At 59.2% G+C, this 26,731-nt stretch overlaps 2 protein-coding genes and 1 long non-coding RNA gene across 4 annotated transcripts; 1 reads left to right on the top strand and 2 right to left on the bottom strand.

Annotated features, from left to right (window-relative positions):
- Positions 1-2,116: 2,116 nt before the first annotated feature.
- LOC309671485 lies at positions 2,117-4,511 on the bottom strand. 2 transcript variants are annotated; one of them, XR_014269145.1, is made up of 5 exons: positions 4,057-4,511; positions 3,716-3,881; positions 3,290-3,367; positions 2,821-2,938; positions 2,117-2,407 (listed from the first exon to the last, which is right to left on the bottom strand). It is a non-coding gene; the product is annotated as an uncharacterized lncRNA (long non-coding RNA). The 2 variants fall into 2 exon arrangements; XR_014269146.1 differs by having other exon boundaries at positions 3,716-4,500.
- Positions 4,512-5,132: 621 nt separating this feature from the next.
- Positions 5,133-9,376, bottom strand: BTC (betacellulin). The gene is made up of 6 exons (XM_082482124.1): positions 9,202-9,376; positions 6,402-6,497; positions 5,999-6,116; positions 5,727-5,873; positions 5,351-5,458; positions 5,133-5,237 (listed from the first exon to the last, which is right to left on the bottom strand). The coding sequence occupies exons 1-5, from the start codon at positions 9,275-9,277 to the stop codon at positions 5,353-5,355; spliced, it is 543 nt and encodes a 180-aa protein (XP_082338250.1). The 5' UTR covers positions 9,278-9,376; the 3' UTR covers positions 5,133-5,237; positions 5,351-5,352.
- Positions 9,377-12,599: 3,223 nt separating this feature from the next.
- PARM1 (prostate androgen-regulated mucin-like protein 1) lies at positions 12,600-26,285 on the top strand. Its single transcript, XM_082482725.1, has 4 exons — positions 12,600-12,694; positions 23,878-24,585; positions 25,335-25,416; positions 26,002-26,285. Exons 1-4 carry the CDS (start codon positions 12,646-12,648, stop codon positions 26,084-26,086), a joined length of 924 nt encoding a protein of 307 aa, XP_082338851.1. The 5' UTR covers positions 12,600-12,645; the 3' UTR covers positions 26,087-26,285.
- Positions 26,286-26,731: the final 446 nt, after the last annotated feature.

Below are 26,731 nucleotides of genomic sequence, written 5' to 3'. Positions count from 1 at the left end.
TGGCCCCTAAGCCAGTTTTGGGGCTAAGAGAGATTAAGGGCTGTGTCTGGGGGGCTTGAAACCAGGCTCATTTGGCCAGTGTTCGAGCTGAGAAACAGAGACCAAGTGCTGTGTTTTGGGGCTTGAAACAGGGCTCATTTGGCCAAGTGTAGGGCTCAGGACTAGAGACCAACTGCTGCATTTTGGGGGCTCAAAGTAGAGATCAAGCCTGTCCGGGTCAGTGCTGCGTTTTGGGGGTAGAACCCGGGCTCATTCGGCCACTTCACAGCTCAGCACACGCAGCCCCTCCCTGGTCCCAGGTCCGACGGTGCAGCTGGAGCCCCGCACCCGAGGCTGCCCCAGGCTGGGACCGCACACGGACAGCCCCCGCCCCAACATCGTTTACAGCCTTTATTCAGCGCCCACACGAAGCCGCAGCCGTTACCCAGTGACCGGCACCGCCCCCACTCCCCCGAGCCCGAAGCGGGGCACGGGACTTGGGCCTTAGCCCCCGATTTCCGCCCCAGGCCCGGTCCCCGAGGGCGGCTACTCCTGCCCGCGGTACCAAAACAGATGCGGCAGGCCAGAACTCCACCGGAAACCTCCAGCCCAGGACCCGCTCCCCGCCCGCCCGCGAAGAAGCGGACACCGGCCGGGAACCCCCCCGCCGGCAGCGACAGGGCCGCAGCTCCCCGCGCCCGCGAGACCCAGGCCCGACCTCAGCCCAAGCCCAAACCCCAACCCCGTCCCCGTCCCCGGCTCCACACAACCCCACGAGAAGCCCCCAGGACAATGCCCCGTCCCCGAACAACAGAACGCCGCTCCCTCCTGCCCCGGTCCGCACTCCACTGACAACCCACTCAGTGCCGCTCTGGCGGCAGAAGAGGCGGCGCGTGCGCGGGGCGGGGCGGAAAGGGCGGGGCGGAGAGCGGCGCATGCGCGGGGCGGGGCCCGGCACAGGTGCGCGGGGTGGGGCTTCATGGCGCATGCGCAGTTTGTTTCCCGGCACAGGTGCGCGGGGTGGGGCGGGGCGCGGTGCCCCAGGGCGCGTGCGCGGGGCGGGGCCGAGGGCATTTGAGCCGCGTCGTCCGCTGTTCTCCCCCTTTGCTCGTTCTCTCCCGGTTCCGCCGCCCGCGGCCCCGGGGCGGCAGCGCCCGGTCGGGGCTCCCCCGGCGGGGCTGGGTGAGGCGCGGGGAGCTCGGCCCGCGGCCCGGAGCGGGCGGCGTCGGGGCCGGTGAGTGCCGGTGGCTCCGCGGAGGAGGCGGCGGGGCTCGGGGCGGCGGCCAATAAAGCCCGGAGGGCCGGAGCCCGGCGCCCCCAGCCCTCGCCCGCGGCCCCCCGGGGCCGGGCCCGCCCCGCGGGTCCCCCCGTTCCGTTGCCCAGTGGCGTCCGGTCCCGCGGGAGCCCGCGCGGGGCAGGGGGGGTTCGGGGCTGGTGCGGGGCTGCGGGGAGTGGAGAGCCGGGGCCGGTGCTGGGGCTGAGCGGTGGGTGCGGGGGCCGTGAGCCCCGGGCCGGTTCTGGGGCTCGGAGCGGCAGCGGGGGTGTTCGGGGCTGAGGAGCGGTCCCGGGGGCAGGTTTAGGCTCATGAGCGGATTTGGGGCTCAGCACCGGGGGGGTTTCGGAGCTCAGGAGCGGCCACTGGGGCAGGTTTAGGCTTAGGACCGAGAAGGGGGCACTGGGGCAGATTTGGGGCTCAGGACCACACACAGGGGCAGGTTCGGGGCTCACACCGGGCCCAGCCAGGGGACTCTGAAGCTCAGACAAAGGCTCAGTTGTGTATTTTCAGTGCTTGAAAATGCCGGCGGAGCGCTGTGGTTCTGGGGCTCAGAAAACCCACTAAGTGCTGCATTTTTGGGACTTGGAAACGGAGGCTGTGTCGGCTGTTTTCAGACCCCAAAGCAGTGACTGGGGGGGCCTTTGGGTGGGAGATGGGAGGGTGTTGGGATGCGGGTGGGGGGTGGTGGGAGGGTGTTTGGGTGCTGGGTGGGAGGGGAGGGGAGGGGAGGCAGGGTGCGTGGACCCCCACCGGAGGTGGGGGTCCGGTCGCGTTGGTCCCTGAATTTAGGGACGCTGGCATGCACCAGGCAAAAATCAACGCATGAGATAGTCTCTGGGCGAAAAAGCACTTTTCCCACTGTTCGTGTGTCCAACTCTTTATTCAAGGGGGGTACAACCCCCGGACTAGTTAGTGTACAATTATGACAGTTCATATTCATATACAAGTTATGACAGTGATTGATTTACGACCTCGGCTAAAGCCAAGAGCCTTTTAACGAGCTGGAGCAACCAGGCTGGAACCATCCAGGAGCTGAAGCCACAGCCAAAGTGGAGCTGGAAACGAGCTGCAGGCAAAACTGCACTGGAGCCATCCAGGAGTGGGAGTGGGAGCTGGAGCTGCAGCCAAACTCGAACCAAAGATATGCTGGACCTGGAAAAAAGTGGGTGCAGAAAGTGCTGTGGTTCAGCCCGGCAGCAGCTGAGCACCGCACAGCCCTTCGCTCACCCCAGTGGGACAGGGAAAAAAACACCCAAAAGGACATAAATAGGACAAATAATAATAATAGTAGAATATCCAAAACCAACTGATACACAATGCCATTGCTCCCCCCCCGACCCATCCCCAGCTGTGCAAGCACTTCTCAGCAAGAACTAAACCATCCCTGTGTGTCACCAACACTGGTTCCAGCACAAACCCAAACCACAGCCCCGTACAAACTACTGTGAACAAAATTAACTGTACCCCAACTGAAACCAGGACAGAAACAATGACCCGAAGCTGCAAACGAACTGGAACCATCCACAAGTTGGACCACAAACAAAGTAAGGACAGAAACAACTAACCTGAGGCTGTAAATGAGCTGGAGCCATCCATCAGCCGGAGTGAAACCGGAGCAGAAACAAACGGGAACCACAAATGAGCTGTAGCCAAAACTGAACTGGAGCTGTCCAGGAATGGGACCTGGAAAAAAACGGGTGCAGAAAGTGCTGTGGTTCAGCCCGGCAGCAGTTGAGCCCCGCACAGCCCTTCCCTCACCCCAGCGGGACAGAAAATAATAATAATACAATACACAAAACCAGTGATGCACAGTGCAATTGCTCACCCCCAGCTGGGCAAGCGCTGCTCAGCAAGAACTAAACCATCCCCGTGTGTCACCAACACTGGTTCCAGCACAAACCCAAACCACAGCCCCGTACAAATCGTGAACCAAATTAACTATACCCCAACCAAAACCAGGACAGAAACAATGACCCGGAGCTGAAACCCTCCACGTGCTGGAGCAGTAACAAAACCGGGGCAGAAACGACTAACCTGAGGCTGTAAATGAGCTGGAACAGGAGCTGAAAGGAGCCGGAGCCATCCGTGAGCTGGAGCCGTCCATCAGCCGGACTGAAACCGGAGCAGAAACAAACGGGAGCCGCGAATGAACCGGAGCCACAGCTGAAGCGGAGCCGTCCAGGAGCGGGACCCGAAGCAAAGGGGAACCCGAACCCCCAAACGAAAGCAAACGGGGCCCCAAACAGCCGCCCCGGAGCCGCACTGAGCTCCCCAAACGCCCCCGAAACGCGCGGCCCCGACCTGCCCGGCCCCGGCCCCGGCCCCGGGGGGGCTACGGGGACCGCGGGGAGCCCCGCCGGGGTCGGCACCCGCCCTCCCCGTCCCCCGCCGGCCCCGCGCCCCGCTCCCCCCGCGCAGCTCCAGCTCCAGCCCCGCTCCCCGCCGCCCCGGGGCACTCACCTCACCGGGCACCGCCTCCCCCGCCTCGGCGCCGCCACCGACCTTCTCGGCGGCACCGGCACGGCCCCCGCTGCCCGGGACCGCCTTCCCCGGCCCGCCGGCGGCGCTGCCGGAGCCCGTGCGGGGCCCCGCGGCGGCCTCTGCTCCCTCCGCAGCGCCTTTTGGGCTGAGAAAGAAGGGCTGGAGGGAAATCCGCGGCTTCGGGCGGAGCCGCCCCAGCGCCCGCTGCTGCCGCCGCCGGCCCGAGGGAACGCCGGGCAGGGCCGAGGGGCTGAACCCCAGCGCCGACCAGTTCGGCCCCGGTGCCGACCGGCTCCCCCGGCAGCAGCTCCCGCACTCACCGCTCCGGAGGGCTCCGTCCCGCCGGCGGCCGCCCCGGGAAAGCTCCGGCCAGAAGGAACCGGCCGGTGCCCGCGGCGGGAGGAGGGAGCCCGGCGGCGGGAGGGGGCACCGCCCGCCCCGGGACACCCCCAGCCCCGCCGGGCCCTGGAGCCCCCCGCGACCGGAGCCCCCGCGGCCGCTCGCCGGCTCAGGGGTCCAGCGGGGGCTCAGCCCGGCGGGGGAACCGGGAGCTGCCGGAGTCCCCCGGCCGAGCCGCAGCCGGTGCCCCCCGGGCCCTCACCACCCCCCCGGCAGCTACCCGCAGGCGGGGCACGGACCGGAGCTTCAGGCGGCACCGGAGCCCGTCAGCGACGGGAGAACGGAGGAACCGGCCCCAGTTCTGCTCCATTTTCCCCAAGTTTTCCTCGCCCGGCCCCCTCCAGGCCCCCCGAGCCAGCCTGGGAGACGCCGTCGCTCCCGCTTCCCGCCCGCCCCGCGCCGAGACCGCGAGAGCCGCGACCGGAGCCGCCCCGGGGAGACGGGACACCCGGCGCGGCTGCAGCCGGTGCCCGGTACAGCGGCCCCATCGCCCCGGAGCACCCCCGGTAGCGCCGGTGTTCGCTCGGCCCCGGCATACAGCCCCCGAGCTCGGCAGGGCGACCGGAACCGGAACCGGAACCGGCATCCCACTTCCGCTTCCGCCCGCCCCCCGCGGCGATGGCGCCCCCTGGCGCCCGGGAGGAGATTTTTGATGCCTCGGGGCGGGACGCGGCGGGACACCGCCCACCTGCCGCGCACTGCGGCGCCCCCTGGCGGACGCAGGGGGAGACACCGCGGGGTGGGGCGCAGCGCCCCCTGGTGGCCACGGTGCGGTACAGCAGCCCCCCTCACCCCGGTACCGGCACCGGTGTCCCGGTGGTGTGCAGGTGTGTGCGGGGGGGGGGGGGAGGGAAACGGCTGTGTCCCCGCATGTGGGGGGACATGGAAAAAACGGCGGCGGGGGGGAAGGAGGGGTGGGGGGAAACCGCCTCCCTCCCCGCTGGTGGGGGGTGATGGCGGGGTGGGGGGAGGCGTAAGGACCACAGGGACACGGGGACACCTTTCCGTCACCCCTTTATTCAAGCCGTTGTAGGTTTTAGCCCTCGCCCGTGGAGCCAGCCGGTGCCACCGTCCGGGACCCGCCTGCGGGTACCTGGAGCTCCTGCGGAGAGAGGGGAGGGCTTCGTCATCAGTGCCCCCCCCCCCACCGGGGGTGTATGTATGTGTCTCCCGTCACCCCGGGTTCGGCCACCCACCCCCCTCGGGCCCCCGCACCATCACGCGATGTCCGTCTCCAGCACGTCCTCGCTTTTGGAAGGCAAATTCTTGTTCAACGTCTCCAGCTCTTCCGCCTTCCTCTTCCTCCGCTGCTTCCGACAGTGGCTTGAGGGGGGGTGAAGGAAATAATTAAAACACCCCCAAAAAAAAAACAAGAAGAAGGAGGCATCACAGCGATGCTGCTCCTCCTCCCTCTGCTTTCCACCTCGCAGAAGCTCTTGGTGGGATCACACACGGTTCCCAAAGTGACGCCCCATCGTGGCCGAAATTCCACCTGCCCCAAAGCCGGGGGAGCCAGGCAGGATTCACTCCCCATCCCGGGCTGCCCCTTCCCACCCCTCATCCCACCCCCGTGTCCCGTTCCCCCACGTACTGACTGCAGAGGCAGGCGCAAACCACGAGGACAATGAGGGTGACAATGGCGGCGATCAAGGAGATGATGACGATCTGGCCCCGGTCACCTCGCAGGTAGAAGATGTCCACCCTCTCGCAGCGAGCCCCCGTGTAGCCTCGCTCACACCTGCACGGGGGAGGCAGAGAGGGTGTCCAAAAAACCGCTGTGGCACCAGTGTCCAAACAACTCACCCGGGGGGGCCACGGCATTCCCCTCCCCATGCCAGCATGTCCCCACCAGTGGTGGCTTACACGCAAGCGGGCGTCTTCTCGGCCACGAGGAAGCGGCATCTCCCTTTGACGCAGTAGTGCTTGTACTCCTCCGGGCACCTGGAGAAGTGACCCTGCCGCCTCAGCTGCGACACGTTCCCTGGGGGTGACAAGGACAAAGATTCCCCCCCCACACCTCCTTCAGGGGTTACGGTTCTGCTGGGAGACAGCAGCATCCCCGAGCCGGTCCATCCTCATGGCAGCTCCGAGTCTGGCCAGCGGCGAAGGGGACGTGTGTCCTTGGCCGTGGCGTGCCGGCCCTGGCCGCTCCCCAGCGCGGCGGACGCCGTGCGGCTACGTTAGACAAAACACCCTGTGCGTCCTCCATCCCGGCCCTCTCCCCCGCACCCGCCCCAACGTCGCCGGCTCCCGGGAGCATCCTTACCCGTGCAGCTCTCAGCCGTGCCGCAGGCGAGCCCCTCCGCCCCGTGCCCGGCGGTGACGTTGGTGTCGGCACCCACGCAGCTGGAAAACGCCAAGCCTGAAACGCAGCGGAGGTGATTCGTGGTGGTGGTGGTGGTGGGGACGGATGCCTGGCCAGAGCCCCTCCATCACCACTGCCGCCCCACCACAGCCGCTGTCCCGGCTTTTCCCGCAGGGAGGGGACCGGCAAAGGGCTCCACAGCTGTGCCCGGGGCCCTCCTTCCTTGGCAGCATCAGCTTGTCCCATCCCCATGGGCGAGGAGAAGGCAAAGCCGGTCCCCGCCTGCCTCCTCCACCCACCCACGCCCCAGCGTGGGGGTCCGGGAGCCATCAGGGTGGGTTTCGGGGCCCCACCAGCCCCTCAGCCCAGGGAGGATGCAGGGAGGCATCCCCAGGGGGCTCCGGCTTGCCGCAATACCCTTTTTGGAGAGATCTGGGTTTCATGGCCACCAAAAAACCCACCAGCCGTGGGAGCGAGGAGACAGCAGCAGCGCTATGATTTGGCTTCCACCGAAGCCCAGTTGATTCCAGCATGCGAGCGCTAAATCCCCATCGCAACATCACCGGCTGCTGCGCCGGGATGCCCGGCACGAACGGAGCCGGGAAAGGGGCAACCATGCTTGCCGTGGCCACGGGACGAAGCCGAGGGCTGGCTCAACCCCAGCATGTCACGGCACGGTAACCGGATCGCTGGCATACCAGCGCTGACTCAGCACGGCCCTGCTCTCCCTGCCCGGCCCTCCCCGGGGATTCACCCCGCTGCGGTGGCACCCAGGGGAGTGGGAACAGGTCCTGCCTGAGGTGGCAGGGCGCTGGGTGGCTCCCGTGGGGGTGGGACAGCGAGGTGACGGTGGTGTTTCCATCCCGAGTGGGTGCACTTTGCAGCTCGGCCATGTCCAGACCTCCTGGAGAGGGGAGTTTGGGATGCCGAGCCTGGGCAGCCTCGTCCCCCGGTACCCGTTATCCCATTTGGCACACTGGCAGCGGGGCGGGGGGAGGGATGGGACAGCCCTGCCAAGCCTCCGGCATCGTCCCCCCCCCTCCCCATCCCATGGCAGAGACATTTCCAGCACACGCGTCCCTCCTGGCTATATATAGCCACCGCCGCGCTAATGACGTGCTTTGGGTAACAGAGCTGTCACGAAGCTGGGGCTGAGCCTCCGCCGGGGCTTCCCCACCAGCGAGCGTCCCCTCCTCGACCAAAAGAGCCTGGCGGGGAGGGGACCGGATCCCACCAGCCGGTCCGGCGCAGGCAGCGGGGTGGGTGGGAGCTGCCCGGGTGGGAGCCAGGAGGCTGACTTCACCCCCGGTGACCGAGTTCACAGCTCGGCATGGAAAGATCCCCACCAAGACCGAGATCCCCACCCTTATTGCAACCAGATGCAGAGCTTTGGCATCCTGCGGGCTTGGCAGCCCCTCGGCGAGGACCGCCCCGGTGGCACCGCCAGCTCGGGGACGGTGGTGTGCCTCCCCCCCCCCAACACCCAAATCTCAGCACCCAGGAGCTGTGGGTGCAAAGCAACCTCATCTCCTTGATGCACGGAGAGCCGTGCTCTGCTATCGAAGGCTGCATCCCTTCCTGAGAAGCTGGAGATAACCCAGGAAAGCATCCCAAACACCGGATTCTTTCGCTGTAACACCCCCCACACCCCCTCCCCCCCCATGCTCCCCTGAGAAAGCCCGAATTGCAGGAGAGCAACCACCCGGGACGCTGCCTGGCCCGATGGGCACCCCAAGCCCCAAACCAGGTCGGCCACCCTTGATTTCCTCCTGCCAGCACAGGTTTGGCAGGTTTTGCCGAGCGAGCGAGCGAGCGCTGTCACCAGCCCTGCCAAAGGACCAAACCCAAACTGTTCCTGGTGGAGGGGAAGGCTCCCCCCGAAATCCCAGGGCTGGCACAACTCTGCCGGGGGAGTATCGCCAAGCCCGGCTGATGTTCAGCCCTAACTTGTGGTTATCTCCTGCCAGCCCTGAGCAGGCAGCTGCCTGCTTTGCCCGCTTCCCACGCACTTCGGAACCAACACAAGGACACTCACGCACTTGCTGAATAGGTACTGGCTCCCCCCCGCCCTGCCCCATCCTCATCTCCCCATCCCAGGCTCTGCCAAGGATGCCCAAAAACATGAGCGGTGTCCCATCAACAGGTGGGAAAAGCATCCCGGTCCCACTCCAGGGTCCAGCCAGGACACCCCAGCCTCATGCTGGCCCCAAGGGATTCAGGGATTCAGAGCCAAGCTGGCACGCACACGGGGGAGCACTGGGATGGGATGGTGGGGAGTACCAGGATGGGAACTGGGGGAGCATTGGGATGGGTGCAGGGAAGCACGGGGGAGCACAGGGACAGGACTGGCTGAGCACCAGACTCGTGGGGGGGAGGACTGGGATGGGATTGTCTGGGGGGGAAACAGGGAGTCACTGGGGTGGGATAGGGGCAGCACCGGGATAGGGTGGGACAAGGTGGGGGGATACAGGGGACCACCATGATGGGACCCGCGGAGTCGTGGGATGGGGTACCACCGGGACAGGCACGGGGGAACACTGGGATGAGACCGGGAGGCAGGTGTAGGATCACCAGCGTGGGACTGGGAAGCGGCGGGCTGGGACAGGGGCAGCACCGGGCTGGGACGGGGCCGGGACAGGGGGAAGCACCCGGCCGGCCCCGGGCTGCATCCAGCCGGGCAGGGACAGCCCGGTCCGGGGACCGTGGCGGGGCAGGGGGGACCCCGGACCGAGCCGCGCCGCCTCGGGTGCCCCGTGCTTACCGGAGGCGAGGGCCAGGCAGAGCAACAGGGTACCGGGGCCGCCGCCCGGCGCCGGGGCCGCCGCCGCCTGCTCCATGCGCTCCGCCGCCGCTTGCTCGGTGCCCGGCGGCTGCGGCGGGGCGGGCCGCGACGGGACGGGGGCGGCCGCTGCCGGCACCGACGCCCTCCTCCTCCTCCTCCTCTTCCTCTTCCTCCTCCTCCTCCAGCTGCCGGGCTCCTGCCCCGCCGGTGGCATCCCTTGGTGGTCCGGGGGTTGCCCTCCCTCCTTGGTCCAGCGCCCCCCCCCCACGCGTGTCCCCTCCCACGCGTGTCCCCTCCCACGCATTAGCCACCTGCCCGTCCTGCCAGGAGGCGTCGAGCAGACGCCTCGCCCCAGCATCCCTGGGGATTCGGGGAGTGAGAGGGGTTCCAGGAGTGAGAGGGATTCCCCCCCCATCCAAGTCCCACCACCACCCCGGTTTCCAAAGGGGGGGGAAAGGGGTCTGGGCATTCCCCACCCCGAAGGGACAAAGTCGCTTAGCCCTGGGCGGCGTGTTATGAAAAGGGAGATTTATTCCCAGCGAGCGGCTAATAAAACACCCTCCCAAAGCCCTTGGCAGGGAATGACGGCAGCTACGAATTATTTTGCGAGGGGCTGTGCCTTGGCACAACCCTTCCGCATGCTGGCCTTGGGTTTGGGGTTGTTATTTTTTTGCCTCGAGGGTGGCTGGGAGGATGTTTCTGGTGCCCCGAGCGATGTCCCGAGGAGGAGGAGAGCCCTGCAAGGGGGAAGGTGTCCCCCAGGATGCTGGTACATCCCCTCCTGGAATCTGGGGATGCTCAGTAGGGATGCGGTGCCAGCAGTTGATGCTGCCCTGGCCCCAAGGAAAGCAAAAGAGCTTCTCCCGGCGAGGAGGAGTGCAGGCAGGGAGGGGTGGCAGGGCTGCTGCCTGCTCGGTGTCGTTACAGGCATGAAATAAGGTCGGGGTGGTGGTGGGGGGGAGGCGGGAAATGAAAGACTGGAAAGAACGGGTGACCTCAAACCGCAAGCTGGCAGCTATTAATGCGAGCGCTGGCAGCCACCCAGCCATGCCATTTGGCCACCAGCCAGGGGGTGAGCAAGCTCCCATAGCCCCAGCCAGCCAAAAAAAAAAACCCAGCCTCAAGCTCCGGCACGCCGGTACTGCCGGTGCCTCGGCTCACGGCCACCCCAGGTCCCAACCCGTGGTGGTGGGGACAAACCAGCCCCGGCCCGCCAGAAAGCAGGCAGGGTGTGCTAAACCGCTGGAGAAACGTTGCAAAGCTCTGGTGGGGACAGCGGGGACTTGGGCAAGACGGGGAAACTGGCAGCTGGCACCTGGATGCAGCATGGGGCCACCCAAGAGGAGCCGGCTTCATCCCAGTGGGGTGGTCAAAGGCAGGGAGCAGGGAGGAAAATTCCTTGTGTCCGCCAAAAGAAAATGGTCTCCCTCCGGCATCCTTCATATCTGCATCAAACTGGGGAGGAAAAGGCATTTTAAAGAGATTTTGAAAGAGCTGGAGCCCCAAGGCAGATGTCACCAGAGGCAATGGTTTCTGTTCTCCAGTAAGAACGAGGAAGGGCTGGCAGAAGATATCTGCCAAAAAGGGACCTCTAGCTGGATGTATGTCCTCTGCTCTCACTGTTGCCCTGAGTATCACACCTTCCCTGGGGGAGGTCCAGGGACCTGTCTGGCCAGGCAGATGTCACCCCCAGATGTGGCTGGGCAGAGCTGGCCATGTCACGGTGACCAGGCAGGTGTGGCCCTGCCAATGAGACCAGGCAGAGATGGCCTTGCTGAGGTGACTATGCTGATGAGAGCAGGCAGAGGTGGCTAAGCAGAGGTGGCCATGCTGATGAGACCAGACAGGGGTGATCAGGCAGATGTGACCATGCAGAGGTGACCAGGCAGGAGTGGCCCTGCTGAAGTGGCTACAGAGGTGACCATGCCAATGAGACCAGGCAGAGGTGGCCATGAAGGTGGGGCCCCGCTGAAGTGACCATGCTGATGAGACCAGGCAGAGGAGGCCAGCAGATGGCAGCTGCAGCCCGAGGACGGTGCCCATCAGGGATGTTCAAAGCCTCCCACGGCTCAGCCCTTGGCACCCTGGCACCCAGCTCAGGCGTGGAGTTTGCACCCAATGCCACGGTGGGGAGCAGCGGCTGTGCCCTCTTCTCGGAAACCTCCTCCTGCCCATGGAAACATGCAGCACCTTCTGCAAAAGAAAGTGAAAATAAGGATGAGAGACCAGCAAAGGGGATATTATCACACGCCGAGTTCCTGTGGCGATAGCGGCATTATTTTTCCTCCTCCCAAGCGGAGGAAAGGTTTCAAGGAGAGCTGAGGTGCCGATGCTGCCCAACGTACGGCAAGGCAGCCGGCATCCCGGCCGCTCCAGAAACGCCAGCTGACTTGGATTTTGTGTCCTGCTGTTTTAGGCCCGGAGCCAGGATCCGTCCCGAGAAAACACCACCCAACGCAACAGAATAGATGGCCGCATAACCCCAGTTAAAGATAGCTCGGCCATGGCCCGGCTTCGATGACATCCTTTTCTGTAGCGAGCGTGCGAAAGCCCAGAGAAGATGAGTTCAGCCTGAAAACATTTCACCCGTGGCAAAATGCTTTCCGGAAGGAAAGAGGTAAAAAAATGGCGCTCGTACCTCTGGCTGTGCTGCAGGTGGCTTTTTGCGGCCGGGTCCTTTGGGCACCAGGAGCTGCGTTTTGGGAGCCGTTCACGCCGTGGAAAGGCAGTGCCCTGGCTGCCTGGCTCTCCCTGATGTACACACCCGGCGTGTCCCCTGCCACCGGCACCGAACCCCCTGGATGTGGCAGGCGATGCTCAGCCGTGAGGACAGGCAGGGGCAGGAGAAGGCCTCTGCCCCGTGACCCCCCGTGGGAAGAGGGATGCCCCAGCAAGGTGCACGCAGCAATTATTTCTTTAAAAGCATGTTATATTCAGGCAGGAGCTGGAGTGGGCCCTGAGGAAGGAGAAAGAAGGGCCACAGGGTGCCCCGAGCATCCACCCCGATGCCACTGGTTGGGACAAGAGCATCCCATGCCCGGTGCCCGGTGCGTGACGCCCGTTGATGATGTGCCACGCTTGAAGCTGGGTCCTGGCGCGGTGCTCAGCACCCAGTACCGGTGTTGGGTACCCAGCGCCTCATCCCAAAGCAGAGTGCGTGGTGCCACCAGTGCCACCACCCAGTCCCAGCGCCCGTGCCCAGTACGGACTGCCCAAGTGCCCGGTACCCTACGGCCGGTCCCTGATACCCACCGCTGATGCTCTATACCCGCGGTCCCCGGTGCCGGCAGGTGCCGCTGTGCGACCGGCGCTGGAGCGGGCGGCGGCGGCGGGCGGGGGGGGGCCGGACCGGGGCGGCGGCGGGCGGGCAACGGGGCCGGGCGGTGCGTCCCTCCCGCCGCGGCTGCCACCGCCGCCGGTACCATGGGCTACTGCTGCCGCCTCCTCCTCGCCCTCCTCCTCCTCCCGGCAGGTAAGCAGCCTCCGCCGCACCGGGATTTCGGGGGGGGGGGGGGGTGGGTATAAACCGGGGACCCCCGCTGGCGGGATGGGGGTGATGCGATGGGGACGATGGGGGGGGGTAAGGCAGCCCCCCCCCACCCCCTCTCCTTGCCGGGGACAACCCGGGAGAAGCCGGATGCCCGGAGAGGGGGTCTGCAGAGCACCCCACACACTGGTCCCACTCACCCCCCACCCAGTGCCCACGGTCACCCTGACACCAGCGGGGTCAGGTGAGAGGCGTTTCGCCCCTCTTTTCCTCGACCCCTGCCCCAAAGAGGGGTCCCCAGCTGGCCTGAAGCCGGGGCGCAGAAGGACAACTTCAGGGGACCAGCAGCATCTCCTTGCGGGCAGCCCCCCCTGCCCAGGCTGGAGCTCCCCCCCTCCTATCCCCTCTCCAGCCTCGCATCCCCCTTCCCAGCGCAGTCCCTGCTTTGAAGGAGCTTTTATCGCTCGCCCTGGCCTTGAGAGGAGGTTCCTGCACACCCAGCCCCTGGCACTTTCCCCGACCAGCCAAAGGCATCTCCCTCCTCCTGCCCCCCAGCAATACCAACCTCCCTGTTTCATAGGAGCACCCCGTTTGACATCGTTCCCCCGCTAAGACAGTCGGAGCAGACAGCTCAGTCCCCGGCCGGTGTGACGGCGAGCGCTTTCAAATGACAGCCGGCAGAGGTTATCCCTCCGTCCAGGCTGGGTTTTTAATAAACAACACGAAGAGCTGCGTGCTCAGAAACATGGAAAGCACACTTGCATAACCGCGCGACGGGGACGCACGCGAGGAGAAACACACCGCGCAAAGCTGTTGTTATTAAATCGCTCGTGGCGTGCGGCAGCGCGGCACAAGGGGACGAGGCTGGGTGAGGTTTTGGGCTCCCGGCAAAAGCCCGCAGCCCCGGCCCCGAAACAGCAGCCGGGGGAAGGCCAGGGCTGCAGGAGCGGCAAACCATCAGCAAACTAAACAGGTTGCCCAGAGAAACTGGGGATGCCCCATCCCTGGAGGTGTTCAAGGCCGGGTTGGATGGGGCTTGGAGCAACCTGGTCTAGTGGAAGGTGTCCTTGCCCATGGCAGGGGGTTGGAACTAGATATTTAAGGTCCCCTCCCACCCAAACCACCCTATGATGATTCTATGATCATCCTGAACCACATCAGCTTGTGGGAGATCTTGCCCCATTAAGTGACCCCACAAGGGCAAGAGGAGGGAGAGATGTCTAAATCCTCCTCCTTGCAAAGGAGGAGTTTGCCAACAGCTCTGGTTTCTGGACTTTCCAAGCAACCACGTTTGGAAGGGATGGGGATGAACGCGCATTTTGCTCCACAGGGATGCCGCTCACCTCCTTTGTGGGCTTCTGCCTGGCCCCAAATCAGCCACTACCTTGGCGAGCCGCTCGAAAGCAGCCAGCCTCTGCTGGGAGTCAGCCCTCAGCCGCTTTGGGGTTGGGAGGCGGGTTTTTCCCAGCGGCCGGGTCAAACCCAAAGCTTTTCCCACGACCATCCCTCCCTAAAGCACCAGCACGGCTTGGCAGAAGAGCTGGGAAAGATTTCCCTGGAGTATAGTCCTGTGGCTCTCAGGCTGCTCCCAAACACCCCCAAAGCCCCGAATCTTTTGGATGCTTTCATACAACATTTTTGTCCCCATAGAAATAATACTTAAAAATATATATATTTATCACCCGTGAGAAAACAAAAAGCATCATTCAAATATGCTTCGGGCTCATTCTTCAGGACTTAGTGATAGAGAGGACGTCACAGGGCAGGAGTAAAACAAGACTGGGCTTTGCCTGGCCACATAATGAAATAATAGCATCTGGCACAAGGAAGTTTTTATCCTATTATTCCTTCTTACTCTGGATGTGAATTCAAACCTGCTTTCCCAACGCGATGCCTGGCCCCGTACGAACACCCGGTTGCCGCGGCCCCGAACCCGCTTTTCCCTTTAGCCCTTTGTCCTTCTCCCCAGCCAGCAGCTGAGATGTTTTAAAGTACCTGCAAGAGGCAGTTTTTGCCTTTAAAGGCTTTGGGTGCTTCTGCAAGGAGCCTCCAGGGAAGGAAAAACCTGCTTTTTTGGGATCTGAAAGCCTGGTGCCACGAGCTGCTTTGAGCCGCCACGGAGGAGACAAAGCTTTGAGCCATCCTGGCCCCGCTCCCCCGTACGTGAGCTGAAGGACAGGGGAAATACGCAGTTAATTATCCCCTGTCCCAGCCCAAACAAACGAGCTTTGGCCTCTAATACCAGAGGATGCTCAAAAATTCCTCCGCTGAACCCGATTGCTTCCCCTCCCAGGGAAGGCCGCGATGGGGCTGACGCGTGTTGAAAGCTGCACCTAGAAGCAGTAATTAGCAGCCAGGCAGGAAAATTATTGAGCTGGTGCGGTGTCACTTTGGGCAGAGCTGCTGTTTGCAACACGCCTGGCTGGCTGCGGAGCCATATCCAAAATACCTGCCTGGGAAAGTGTCTTGTGAGGGGACCCGAGCCCGGCTCCACGGGCAAGTCCATCTGCCACCATCCCAGCTAACGAACCACCAAACGGTTTCTCCTCCCATGGCGTAACATCCCAGGGAAATAAGCACAGCGCAACACACGTTTGTATGTTTCAAAAATATAACATGCACTATCTGAATATTTTTTTATTATTTAAATCAAGCAAAAAAGTCACTTTAGAAAGAGCCAGGGCTGTAAACGAGTGCCTTTAATGAGAGCAAAGCTCACACCAAGAGGAAGAGTTCCCACACTGCTCAGCAGCCTCATTATGCCCAGCAATCGGGTAAAGCCACCGTGCAAGGTGACAGCCTGCCAACACACCCCACGGGGGACACAGGGCTCTGCCAGCCAGGGGTTCTCCGGGAACATGAAGGTTTTCCACCCCAGGTCCTCATCAGTCACCTCTGGCCGCATGGGTTTTGACCAGTAGCCACAGGTTGCTTTGTCAATCTCAGAAGGAGAAAAAAACCCAAACACAACAAAACCAAACAATAAACCTCTAAATACTCCTCTTCACCTTCTTTTCTGCTATAATTTCATTGCAACTTCAGGATAAAGTGCTTAATGGGTTGAATAATTAAGGAACACTTTGTGATAGGGGGGGAAACATCATGTTTTCTTTGCATGGAGGGTGGTGTGGCCACCCAACTCTACAGCTGCTGCGAAGGGTGGGTTTGTTGCGCAGCCAACAGCTCTTGCTGCTGAGTTTGGGCATTAGGGCAGATGGTTGCCTGAGGAAGACTTGGACATCCACCCCAGGCAAGGAAGGAGCTAGCCATAGGGACCACGTGGCATGCAGACAACTATCCTTATTTTAAAAGTTAGCATTATTTTTAGCTGGGAAGAGCAGAGACCTCAGGAACGTGAAGCTGTCCACCTGGTTCCTCAAGAGCACAATGCTTGCAACAGCTTTCTTCGGCGTCTGAAAAGCATGCAAGAGCGAGCCAGGCCCCCACGTTAGCTCCTTCCTTCCATGCGATAGCCCTGGAGAAGAGCAGCTGCTTCTCCCAAACCAGGCCATAACCCACCAGCCAGTGAAGACCTCACTTGGAGCCTCTCCTTTCCAACTTGCCCAAAACCCCCAACTTTGTGTTTGGCCTGGTGGACTTCACTCTTGCCTTTTGCTGGTACAACCCCTACATCCAGGGAGGTGGATACTGATGGGTTTGCTCAGCAGCAACCCCTGGGGGGGCTGCATCCTCATGGAAGGCTGCCAAGGGACATCCCCAGGGTGTCCCAGCCAGCTGCGTGTTTGGGACAGCCTCTCCCCCAGGGATGGGGCCTCAGGATGGTGAGGGACACATGGAGGCAGCCCATTGATTTCCATGGCGCAGCTGTTTCTCCTAGCTACAGACAGCTTCGGGCTTCAGAGCAATTAGACCTAAACCACTTAATGACCATGCAGCAGAAGAAAACTAATCACGCAGGAAGCCAGCTCGGCTCGCCCATAAATTAGAGCGACTGCAGATTTATTTGATCTGACAGCCTTGATTTCTTTACGCAGTTGTTGGATAGCTTTGCCTTTTAGCTGTTGACGTTTCTGGCCCCTGATTTTCTCAGTTGGTTTCTTTCTCCTCCCACAACGGGTTTCATACAGTCACCAACACAACGTGATGTTGAAAAGAAAGGTTTTACAGCAGGAGCTGAGCAGGCAGCAAGGAAAGAGCACATCACCTGGGGTGCTCCCACTGCTGCTAGCATTATAGGTCACCAGAAAGCACACGTGGTACTGGAGGTTTGCTGCAGACCCAGAGAGCCACCATGTTGCCCCTAGTTTATTCAAAGCTCAACAGCAGCCAGAGATGTCCCCAAGAGTTGCCATTTCCCAGTACCAACCTGGCTGGATGCTCGCTCTGAGATGGTGTGGAAAGGTGTTGGGTCAGAGCTCAGAACCCTGTGGAACTGCTCCCAGATCACCCCATCATCCTCATTTCTTGGGGATAACAAAGCAAGGCTCTGCAGCAGTGCCCTAGAGAAGCAGAGACACAAGCTCAATACCAAAGACAACCACCACATGATCCTGCTTCCTTCTCCCATATCAGCACAGAGATTAGTCCAACCCTTGTTTACTGCAGATGGGGCCCTCCAACCCCAGCAGAGAGATGAGCAATGCCAAAGCCCAAATTACACAGTGATGGAGAAGGTGAGGCAGCTCAGCGCCGAACAGCTTGAAAAACAAGTTGAACCCAAAGCAAAAAGCAGCTTTGTTTAGCTTCAGCCATGGCAAGGAGACCTTTAGCCACCCGCAGCTAGATGCTACCAGTTTTATAGCCAAACAGCACAATAAAAATAACACCTGAGCACGAGCAGGGGGGGAAGGGAAGAGCAGAAACCAGTGCAGAGTATGGGAATCCCCAGCCACAGAAACCAAAGCCAAGCCAGCAAGGTCACAAACAGGAAGACCTTGCCCTATATTTAAACATAAATTGCTTTACTGCTCTGCATGACTACACCTGGCAATAAAGCAAAGCGTGCTGCAGGATCAGAGGAGGCAGAGTTGCTATGTCATCATCGCTTGATGAGAACCAGCAAGAGACAAGACCTGCAGAAGAGTTAAAGAAGATTCTGCATCACCTAACACGTCACCCAGAGTGAGCCAACACCCCCTTACCTTGGCTTTTAAGGTCCAGTTGCTCTCTAGAAGTTGAAAAAAAAGCCCTCACCCCTATGCACTTGACTTTCTCTCATTAGCACTGCTCTTTATAATTAATTTCTTACAATGTTTTTCCTATTTTCCTAGCAGTCTTGTCCAGAAAACACACTGCACCAGCCACCGGCTTTTATGTGAGAACCCCGAGCGTGCTAATAGCCCTTAATCACCCCGATGAGCCTCACCTGGGAACCCACACCCACACACCCTCAGCCCATTGGTCTGGGACCTCCATTTAAGCTCAGGCTCAGGTCCTCACTTCTTGTCTCAAATGTGTAGTAGATGGATGTGCTTGTAGTCTTATGTGGTTTTGGGGCCTGTGTTGTCAGTGGTCTGTCTCTAATGTCTTTTCCTTTGTTTTGGGTTGATGTTCTGACTTCATTTCTAGTTCTGTTTTCTTTATTGACCCCAAACTCAATTTGTTCTTTTGTCTTGGGCAGAGGATGGGGTTGTATCAGCATCCGTTTTTATCTATCCTCAATGCATCTTGTAGGTACACAGTGAAGTTAGTGTTGAATTTTCTTTTCAAAAGCAGAGACCTTAAGTTGAATATGTTGCTTAAGTATGGTTTTGTTCAGGTGGTTTTTATTAGTATCTGCCCCAGAAGCAATTGCTGAGCTGGTATGGAAGGTGGTGGTACCCAACCTTGTTGCGTGAGCAAGGTATGCTGTGGGTGCCTACTGGACCTCCTTGTTGCAGTGGCTTATTCTTTATCTTCTGTTGTATTTCTTGCTTGGAAAAGGTGGTTAGATTCCACGTGTAAGTACTGTCAGGATAAGCTGCTGGGAGGGACAGGAAAGAAATAATTTTAGAGACTTATGTTATCCCTGCAGCCTTGGCTGCTAGAGGAACATCACCTATGGCAGCTGGGGTGTGGGTGCTGTAGTTAATTCAGGCTGAGAGCACTACTGTGTGTGGGTCAGGTCATGCAGACCTTCTGGTAGTTATGCTAGATGTGATGAGTCACGAAACAAAGCTCGTTAACAGCTCCATCTCTGCCTTATCAGTGGATGTCTGTTTGCTGTGGTGTGGCTGCTCCATCTGATGTCACTCACTTGAGCTAGAGATGTTCTTTCGGTTTATTTTTTTTGTGCTGTGTTTCAGCTGGCAGAACGATTCAAAAGCTGGCTGTGATAGCTTCTGGAGTGCCTGAGGAATGTGCTGATGGAGGTGCTGCCCCCCAAGGTCAGGCAGCTGGTTCCCATGCAGGGCATCGGAAGTGTTCAGCTTCTGCAAGGGTGGGACCTCCACCTCTGCATGGCTTCCAGGAGAACAGCATGTAAATAGGAGGGGGAGATAATCCATCAGGTGGATGGTTCATTCCTTGGCTTGGCAGGTGATTTGGGTTCATATTCCCCAAGAGCAAGGTATCTGAATTATAGGGATTTTTTTTTTCTTTTTTTGGCTGTTTGCCATCCTCCTAGAGAAGGCAAGGCAGAAAAGGGACTCTCAAAGCTCATGTGGGGCTGCAAAGCATGACATGGCTGTTTTCCTAGGCAGTTACCTTGTTCTGACAGTCCCCTGCCTGCCTCTGCTTGGAGCTGGATTCCAGTGGGGTGGTCAACTGCCTTAAGTGAATTAGACGGGCAAATTCCTCCGGGCTGAACTATGCTCACCATCCTTTCATAGCTGACTTCCTTCAGTCCTTCTGACAACCCCTGTTTGAGGGGCTTTTTTTTTTTTTTTTTTTTTTTTTTTTTTTTTTTTTTTCAGCCTTTCAAGTCACGTGGTCCTCAAAGAAGTTTTTCTAGTGGCTTTTTGGTCTTTTATTGCAGTGCACTGCTGTGGTTCCTGCTCACAGCTGCAGCTCCTGCAGACCTGGTGTTGAAGGAACAAGGAACTCCCCACCCTGGCTTTATTTTTTTTATTCATTTTCAGATGTCTTGGTAGAGGACTGGGCTTGTAGACAACCTGAGTGATCTTCTGGCCACCCATCTCCCTGGGGACAGGCAGCACCTGCTTGTGGGGCAGGCTGTCCATGAGTTGGGTGCAGTGGCTTGAGGACGTGTGGAGCTATCGGCCAAGAAGGTCCTTTTTGTCCCCTCATCATAACGTGGTCCAGAAGCGGCCTCTGGGATCCTGGCTGGGCTTTTCCTGGGGTGCAAAGGGGCACAGCCTGTGTGTGAGGGGGTGACGTGCTGTGCGTGAGGGCTGGACCACAGGGTGGTGGTTGCTGCATCCTAGATGACCTGATGGAGGGGACAGCTTGGAGGAACAAGAGGATAGAAGAGGGTTGGCACAGGCGGGGTTTGCTAGCAGAGATTAATGCAGCACTATTGATCTGGAAACCAAAGCCTGGCTGGCAGTGACCATGCAGGAGCAAGAGGAGATGAGGAAAACCATTTGGCTGTGCTTGCTCTCCTGGGAAATGTCCCTGTGACTTGTGACCCGCTTGGCTGGGAGCGCTCAGCCAGCGGCCAAGGGTGGTTGCTGCATGCAGTTCTGGCTCACCCTCTGAATTTATACCCCTTAGATATTATCGGAAACTTCCTGACTCATCCCGGCTAGCAGTATTGCCAGCTTTTTTGAGGTCCCTATCTGTTTGCCTCCGAAGTTCAAGCAGATCATGAGAGGTCTCCTGACGCAAAGCATGAGCAAGCAAGGTGGGATGGCTTTCTAGAGGGGTACTAAGCTGCCTGTGTACGAGGGAGGCTGGAAGCACCTACATTTACAGTGAGGTAATAAACTTGTAAGGTGCTACCAGCCCTGGGAGGGTCCTGCTGGGCTTGATGTCACAGCAGCATGTCATGCTATGGGCTGCAGAGGCTGTCTGCTACCTGTTGGAGAAGCCACACGTGTGAAATGCCAAGGTGTGATGCAGAAAGGACTATTTTGCAGAAGTACAGGTAGATGTTGAACCCTGGTCTGAAGAACGCCAAGGGTGAAGGGATGCTCGGTTTGGGTTTGTCAGTACTTTCAGCACCCTCTGCTACCACGCGGCAGCCCATTTCTGCCCTGGCTTAGCCATCTCCAGTGGAGACCTCTTAAAACCCTTGATGAGGGCTCTGCTCAGGGTGTGCAGGAGCTGCGAGCTACTCTTGGCAACGCGATGTCAGGTCAGCTGGGCACCTTCAGGCAGCATGGCAGACGTTGAGCGAGGGGTTTGGTGTCGCAATAGCGCTTGCAGCGATGTCGCCTTGCATCACTGCTCATGGGGGAGGCTGACTTGTGCGTGGGGGGTGATAATCCGATTATCTGAGGTCAGAAGTGTGGGCACAGGGGTGCTGGTGGAGCATGCTGGGCCAGAGTACTTGAGTTCTTAACTTCTGCCTTGATAACAGTGTGTTGCTCATGTGCCTTTCCACCCGTCTCCAAAGCAGACCCTCTGGCAGAGACCGTGCCTCCTCTTGCGTAAGGCCCAGCATGGCTGCGTGATGATAAATCCTTGAGAAAGACCCTGTTGCGCAATGCTCCTCATGAATCCAGCCAGGGATTTCGCATCCTGCTCTCAGCCGTGAAAACCAGTGGGCTGTGTTCTCCTGGGGTTGTAGCTGGTGGCACCTTCAGCTCTTGCGAGGTGGGAGGTTGTGGACTAATAGTACCTGCTAGAAATGGTGCTTGTACCTTCTTTATCTTAAAAAAAGAGATGCAGTTTTAGCAGCCCCCCTTCTTTGTACTCTGCCAGCTGGAGTACAGCCACTTAAGAAGACTATATGGGGATGCTTCAACACAGTCAAGAAAGGGCACAAATTGGCCACTGGAACCTCGGTATCAACAAGATGAGGCAGGTTCTTGCAGCTTGTTTCTGGCCACTGAAAGGGATGTACCAAGTGGTGTTGGTCTGTAACAGATGTTGCTTCAGGTGCTTTGCGGGTCCCACCTGCGGCACATCAGTGTGGAGAGCTCTGCAAGGGCATGGAGGGGCACAGGGAATGTTTGGATTTATGGTGTTGCAGTGCCTGAACTGAGCGAGTGAGCCACCAGCCTCTGCAGGAGGAAGGGATGGGATGAGTGGGGAACCTTCAGGCTTGTTAGACGGAGCCAGTGCTGTGGGCAGGCTTTGTCCTGGTGAGAAGCTGCGGCTGAAGCAGAGCTGTGAAAACCAGTGCATTCAGCTGAAATAATGGCTTTTAACCTCAAAATTACAGCAGTAATGCAGGTCCAGTTCAGGTGCCAGTAGCACCCAGGCATTAACCAGGAAGCCTGAGATGCAAAGGTCTTGGGATAAGGAGACATCAGAGTGGCCTGCTGACAGCAGAAGCTTTGCAGGAGCCTGGTGTGCTTTGGGGAGGTGGGATGTCTGGGTGCTTCTCTGCATCTCCTCTCCCTTATCCTAAGATCTATCAGTCTTGTGCCTCAGCAGACAGAGAGCCCGTGGAGGGTGAAAGCTCAGAGGCATCTCCAAGTGCCTGTCCCTGGGAGAAGGGCACCCATGGCATCAGTCCCACCTCCCAGGCCCTCCTGCTTGGGAGACGGGGTCCGCCACAGGAGTATCTACAGCTCCAGGAAGAGAAATTTTAGAGTTGTGCTCCTAAATGCCTTGGACTCTAGTAGAAGCCATGTCTCACAGCTGTTTAAGTCCCTGGCCAAGCATATGTTTGCAGTTTCTAGATGGAAAGTGCCTTTGTGAAAGGTGTGATATGTACCCAGCACTTGCTGCAGTGAGCTGGAGGTCCTTAGCTGAGATGTTCCTTTTGTGGTTCTCCTCCACTGAAGGCGTGTAGGTTGAGTGAAGCTGTAGTAGACAGCTGTGGCCTTCTGTTTGCACTGATGGCTGAAAACACCCAAAAACATGGTTAAGTCCCTGCTCATGGGTGCTGCATCCCACCATTTCTACACACAGGTGCTAAGTGTTTCCATCTCTCCTTCAGCATGAGATGCTGTCTGTGCCCTGGGAGCCTTGTGGTTCTCCTGTGTGCTCAGCAGCAAGGGGCTTTGCTGGAGGAACCCCATGTTGCACAGCCCCCGCTCCCAAATTTGACTCCCGTGCTGCTGTTTTTTGGTGCAGCTTTGCATGCAATAAGAGTCACGTGGTGGGCCAGCAGCCATTCTGGTCCATCTAAAGCACATCTCTGGTGCAGGTTGGGTCCTTTATTGCTACCTTGGGTATCACCTGCATGGGTGGCATTTCAGTTTGACTCTAGGGGGACAGCAGATTTGGCTGTGGTGGTTGACGTCTCCTTGGGGGATGGCTTGGTGGTGGGGAGTAGACCCTTATGTCCTCACCAGTGATGCCCAGCCAGGTATGATCTGCAAGCTCCTACTCACAAGTTCTACCAAGATAGTTGTCTCTGCTCTCACTGCTGTTGTCTCACTTTGATAAGCACTAAGCTCCTGTCTCTGGAGCCGAGGTGGGAGGTTTGGCTTCAGGGTTCCCACAAAATCAGCATTTTGCTGAGTGTTTTGGAGCCTCCACACTCATAAAATAATTAGTTCCTTGCAGCTTGTTTGCGCCGGGGCAAGTTCCTGCTCTTCCCATTGCTGGGCTTGGGATGCTCTGGGGCTGTAAATAAATGAATGCATGGGAATAAAAATCCTTCTCAATGTCACTTAGCGTTGGCGCACTCTTCGCTCGACCCAACCATGCCAAGGGAGGTTGCTGCTAGCGCTGGCCCAGTGCGGAGTTTAGCCCTGGAGAGTAGAAACGGGGGGAGGAAGCCCCAGCAGTGTGCTGGTGAGGACAGAGGAAAAAATGACTCATCTTCACGCTAAGAAATGGAGACAAATGAATGAATGCACAAGGAAATGGGGGGAGAGGAGAAAGAGGTGTCTTGTGTTATCATTCCCAGCTGCGCCGCGGTGGCTGCTGAGGAGGAGCTTCCTCCCCTGCTGCTTTGCTGGGAAGCTGGAGGGGGTGTTTGGGGGTGGGGGAAATGCCAACCCTTTTGTGGGGGGGGGGGGGGGGAAAGAGGGCTGACCCATGCTGGGCTAAGTGGTCTGGTTTAAAGCTCACCTCTAGTTACTCAGGGCTGTTTCTTACCTCTTTATTTTTAGATGGCTCTCAGCATTTTGAAAAAAATAAACTTATTTCCAGCTTCATTCCCAAACCCTTTCCCTGTTATTAATGCTTCCTTTTCTCACTCCTAGGACTGGGCGATGATTTCACAGCATCGCCCCTCGCCCCTGCCAGCCCTCCCTTCCCCTCGGAGGGGATCCCAGTAGGGCCAGGCTCCAGGGATGCAGTTGTCCCCAAGTCATCTCCTGGCCAGCCCTTGCTGCCCGTGTCCACAGAACCTGCCGGAGATGGGGCATCCTCTGGGCTGGCAGAGGGGGATGGTCGCAATGCTACTCCCACAGCAGCACTGTCCCCCGGTCCTGTCTCTGTCAATGTGAGCTCCATCACTGCAGCCATCGTCAGTGTGACAGACGGCCCATCCGTAGCCTCCAACCCCAGTTCGGTGCCACCAACCTTGGAGACAGCCACAGGTCTTCGGACAGCAAATACTGCCACCTTGGCAACGGGCACGATGGATTTGGGGACAGGTCCCAGCCCCACGGGTATACCTGCATCATCCTCCTCCTCCTCCCTCCCCACCAGTGATGTGTACTCATCCACTGGGGCAGTCTTATCCCCAACGCCTGTCCTCACAAGCCCCAGCACCACCCAGCCACCAGCGCTGACTGAGGAATTCCATTCCCGGGGGACACTGGCCATGGCATCAAGCCTGGCTGTGGAGCCAACGTCCCCCCCAGTGACTGTGACGAGCCCCACCGCAGCCGAGGGCATGGCCACTGGCAAAACCACCCTCTCCACTGGAGTGACCATGGAAGAGGTCCCACACGCCTTGAGTGCAGGTGAGCACCACCTCTCTCCATATGTATATATAGATATAACGTCAACCTCGAGGTGCTTAGATTAGAGGGGAAGACCCCCCCCCCGAATTGGAAGGGAAGAGGTGGTCAACTTTTGGAGACCACCATTCAGCAAAAGCTGAGCTTTCCTGGAGGAGCCTGTGGCCACCAGTGGAGACAAGGAGCCGTAGATACCAAACCTCAGTTGCCCGGAGATGTGAATAGAATCCTTAGTTGCAAATTTGACTTGAAACACTTAAGGATGAGAGGGAACAAATGCCTGGATGGTGGGTGCAGCCTAAGTTAGGAAAGCGTAGGTTTTTCTTCTCCCTCCTGGAGACCTCACTAAACTGACACTAGCTTTCACCTGTCCTCTTTTGCAGTCTCAGCTTAAAAGTGCTTCATAAGGCCAAAAAAGGGAGGGATCTGGAGCACTTCCCAGCTTTGGCTCAGCACTAAATGCTGCCTGGTGCTGGGAGGAGCATCAAGGAGCATGTTCATTGTCCCCAAGCAAAGCCCAGTTGTGTTTCATCCCCGACTTTATGGGGAAGGGGGTCATTGCAAAAATATGGGGGTGCCCGGCATCCTCCATAGGAGCTTTGGGGAGCAGTGAGTGGGATGTCCCACACCAGACACGGCTGGCGTGGGTGTATCAGGAGCAGCCGGGGTGGGTGCAATGGGGCTGTGACTCGGGGCTGGGGGGGGGGGGGGGTTGTCCCTGAGCGCTGCCCTTTCTGATGGATCCTCTGCAGGGAGCATCGTGGCCATAACCGTGACAGTCATCGTGGTGGTGGTGCTGGTTTTCGGGGTGGCGGCGGTGTACCTCAAGATCCGGTAAGGCTGTTTTTGGGGTGCCTTCCCTGAGGCTTCAGCCTCACTCCACATCGCAACGGGGATGCTCGGGGGCGAAGCCCCCAAGGAGATGCTGTCCCCAAGCCCGGTGGGGGCGATGTGCAGCCTCCTGTCCCAGCACGGCCGCAATTTCTACCACATCTATGTTGAAAAGCAGAGTTTTTTCTTCCTCGTTTTACAACAGCCTCACTCAAACGCCGGAGACGCTGTTCAGCATAGTCATAACCAGTGACTACCCCCAGGGCAAGCTGCTGCCACGGGTCCTGCCGTGCCTTAGACAATAAACAGCAGCACAGCCCAGCGCTGAGCATCTGTGACGAGGTTTTGCTGACAACTGAGACGAGCAAAGGTCTTGTTTTAATTCCCTGGCGTGCCCCAGTCTGCTTCAACAGGGGCAAAAACCCCGCCTGGGCTTATTTTCTGTCCTGGTGGGTCCTGCTAAAATATCCCAAAGCTCGACCTAGTGAGGATTTGCATGCTTTTTTTGTTTTGTTTTGTTTTCACCCCACAGTAAAATAACCAATAAACCCCCATAGCAACTGGTAACGGTTTGCTTTCCCCCGGCAGGCACTCCTCCTACGGCAGGCTTTTGGATGACCACGACTACGGCTCCTGGGGCAACTACAACAACCCTCTCTACGACGACTCCTAGCAGGGATGAGGCAAAAATAATAATAATTAATAATAATAAAAAAATCCTTAATTTATAAGCGCTTCTACAGCAGAGCATCCGCTGCCGAGGAGGTGCCCGGGCGCTGAGCCGCTGCTGCGGGCAGGATGATGGTGGGTCCAGCAGACGGCAGGCACCCAGAGGACGGGCGTGCAACACCTACAATAAACCTGATTTTTGGCAGTGTAGGAAACTCTGGGTCCTGGGGCATGTTGGCCGCTTGGTTTGGAGGTGTGGGAACCCAGATTCCCCCAGGGGAAGGGATGGGGGGAGGTAAAAGGAGAGGATGGAGGTTCCGCCAGCGCCACGGCATCCTTTGACACGCTGCTGCCCCGCAGCTCGGGGGGTGACGCGTGGGGGCTGCTGAGCCAGAGCCAGCAGCGTGTAGGGGGTCTCCCGTGCTTTCATCCTGTGCCCCTTCCTCCAAAATCACCTTCCCACATCACCCTGCTGTGAAATCCTTCCCCGTGCCTCGCCAGGGACCACGAGCAGATATGGGGCTGCTCAATCACCGCTCCCTGTCTTTTCCTGGGGGTGCTTCTGCGCAGAAGCTTGTCATTTATTTTTTTTTTGTTTGTTTTCCATTTAACTGTGGGTTCCCCGCCCCCCCCCCCCCCCCCCCCAAAC

Source organism: Vanellus vanellus (genome assembly GCF_965231255.1).
Source record: "Vanellus vanellus genome assembly, chromosome: 4".
Lineage (NCBI taxonomy): Eukaryota > Metazoa > Chordata > Aves > Charadriiformes > Charadriidae > Vanellus > Vanellus vanellus.
The sequence above is the reverse complement of the archived record's forward strand: the minus strand, read 5'-3'. Positions and strand labels throughout refer to the sequence as shown.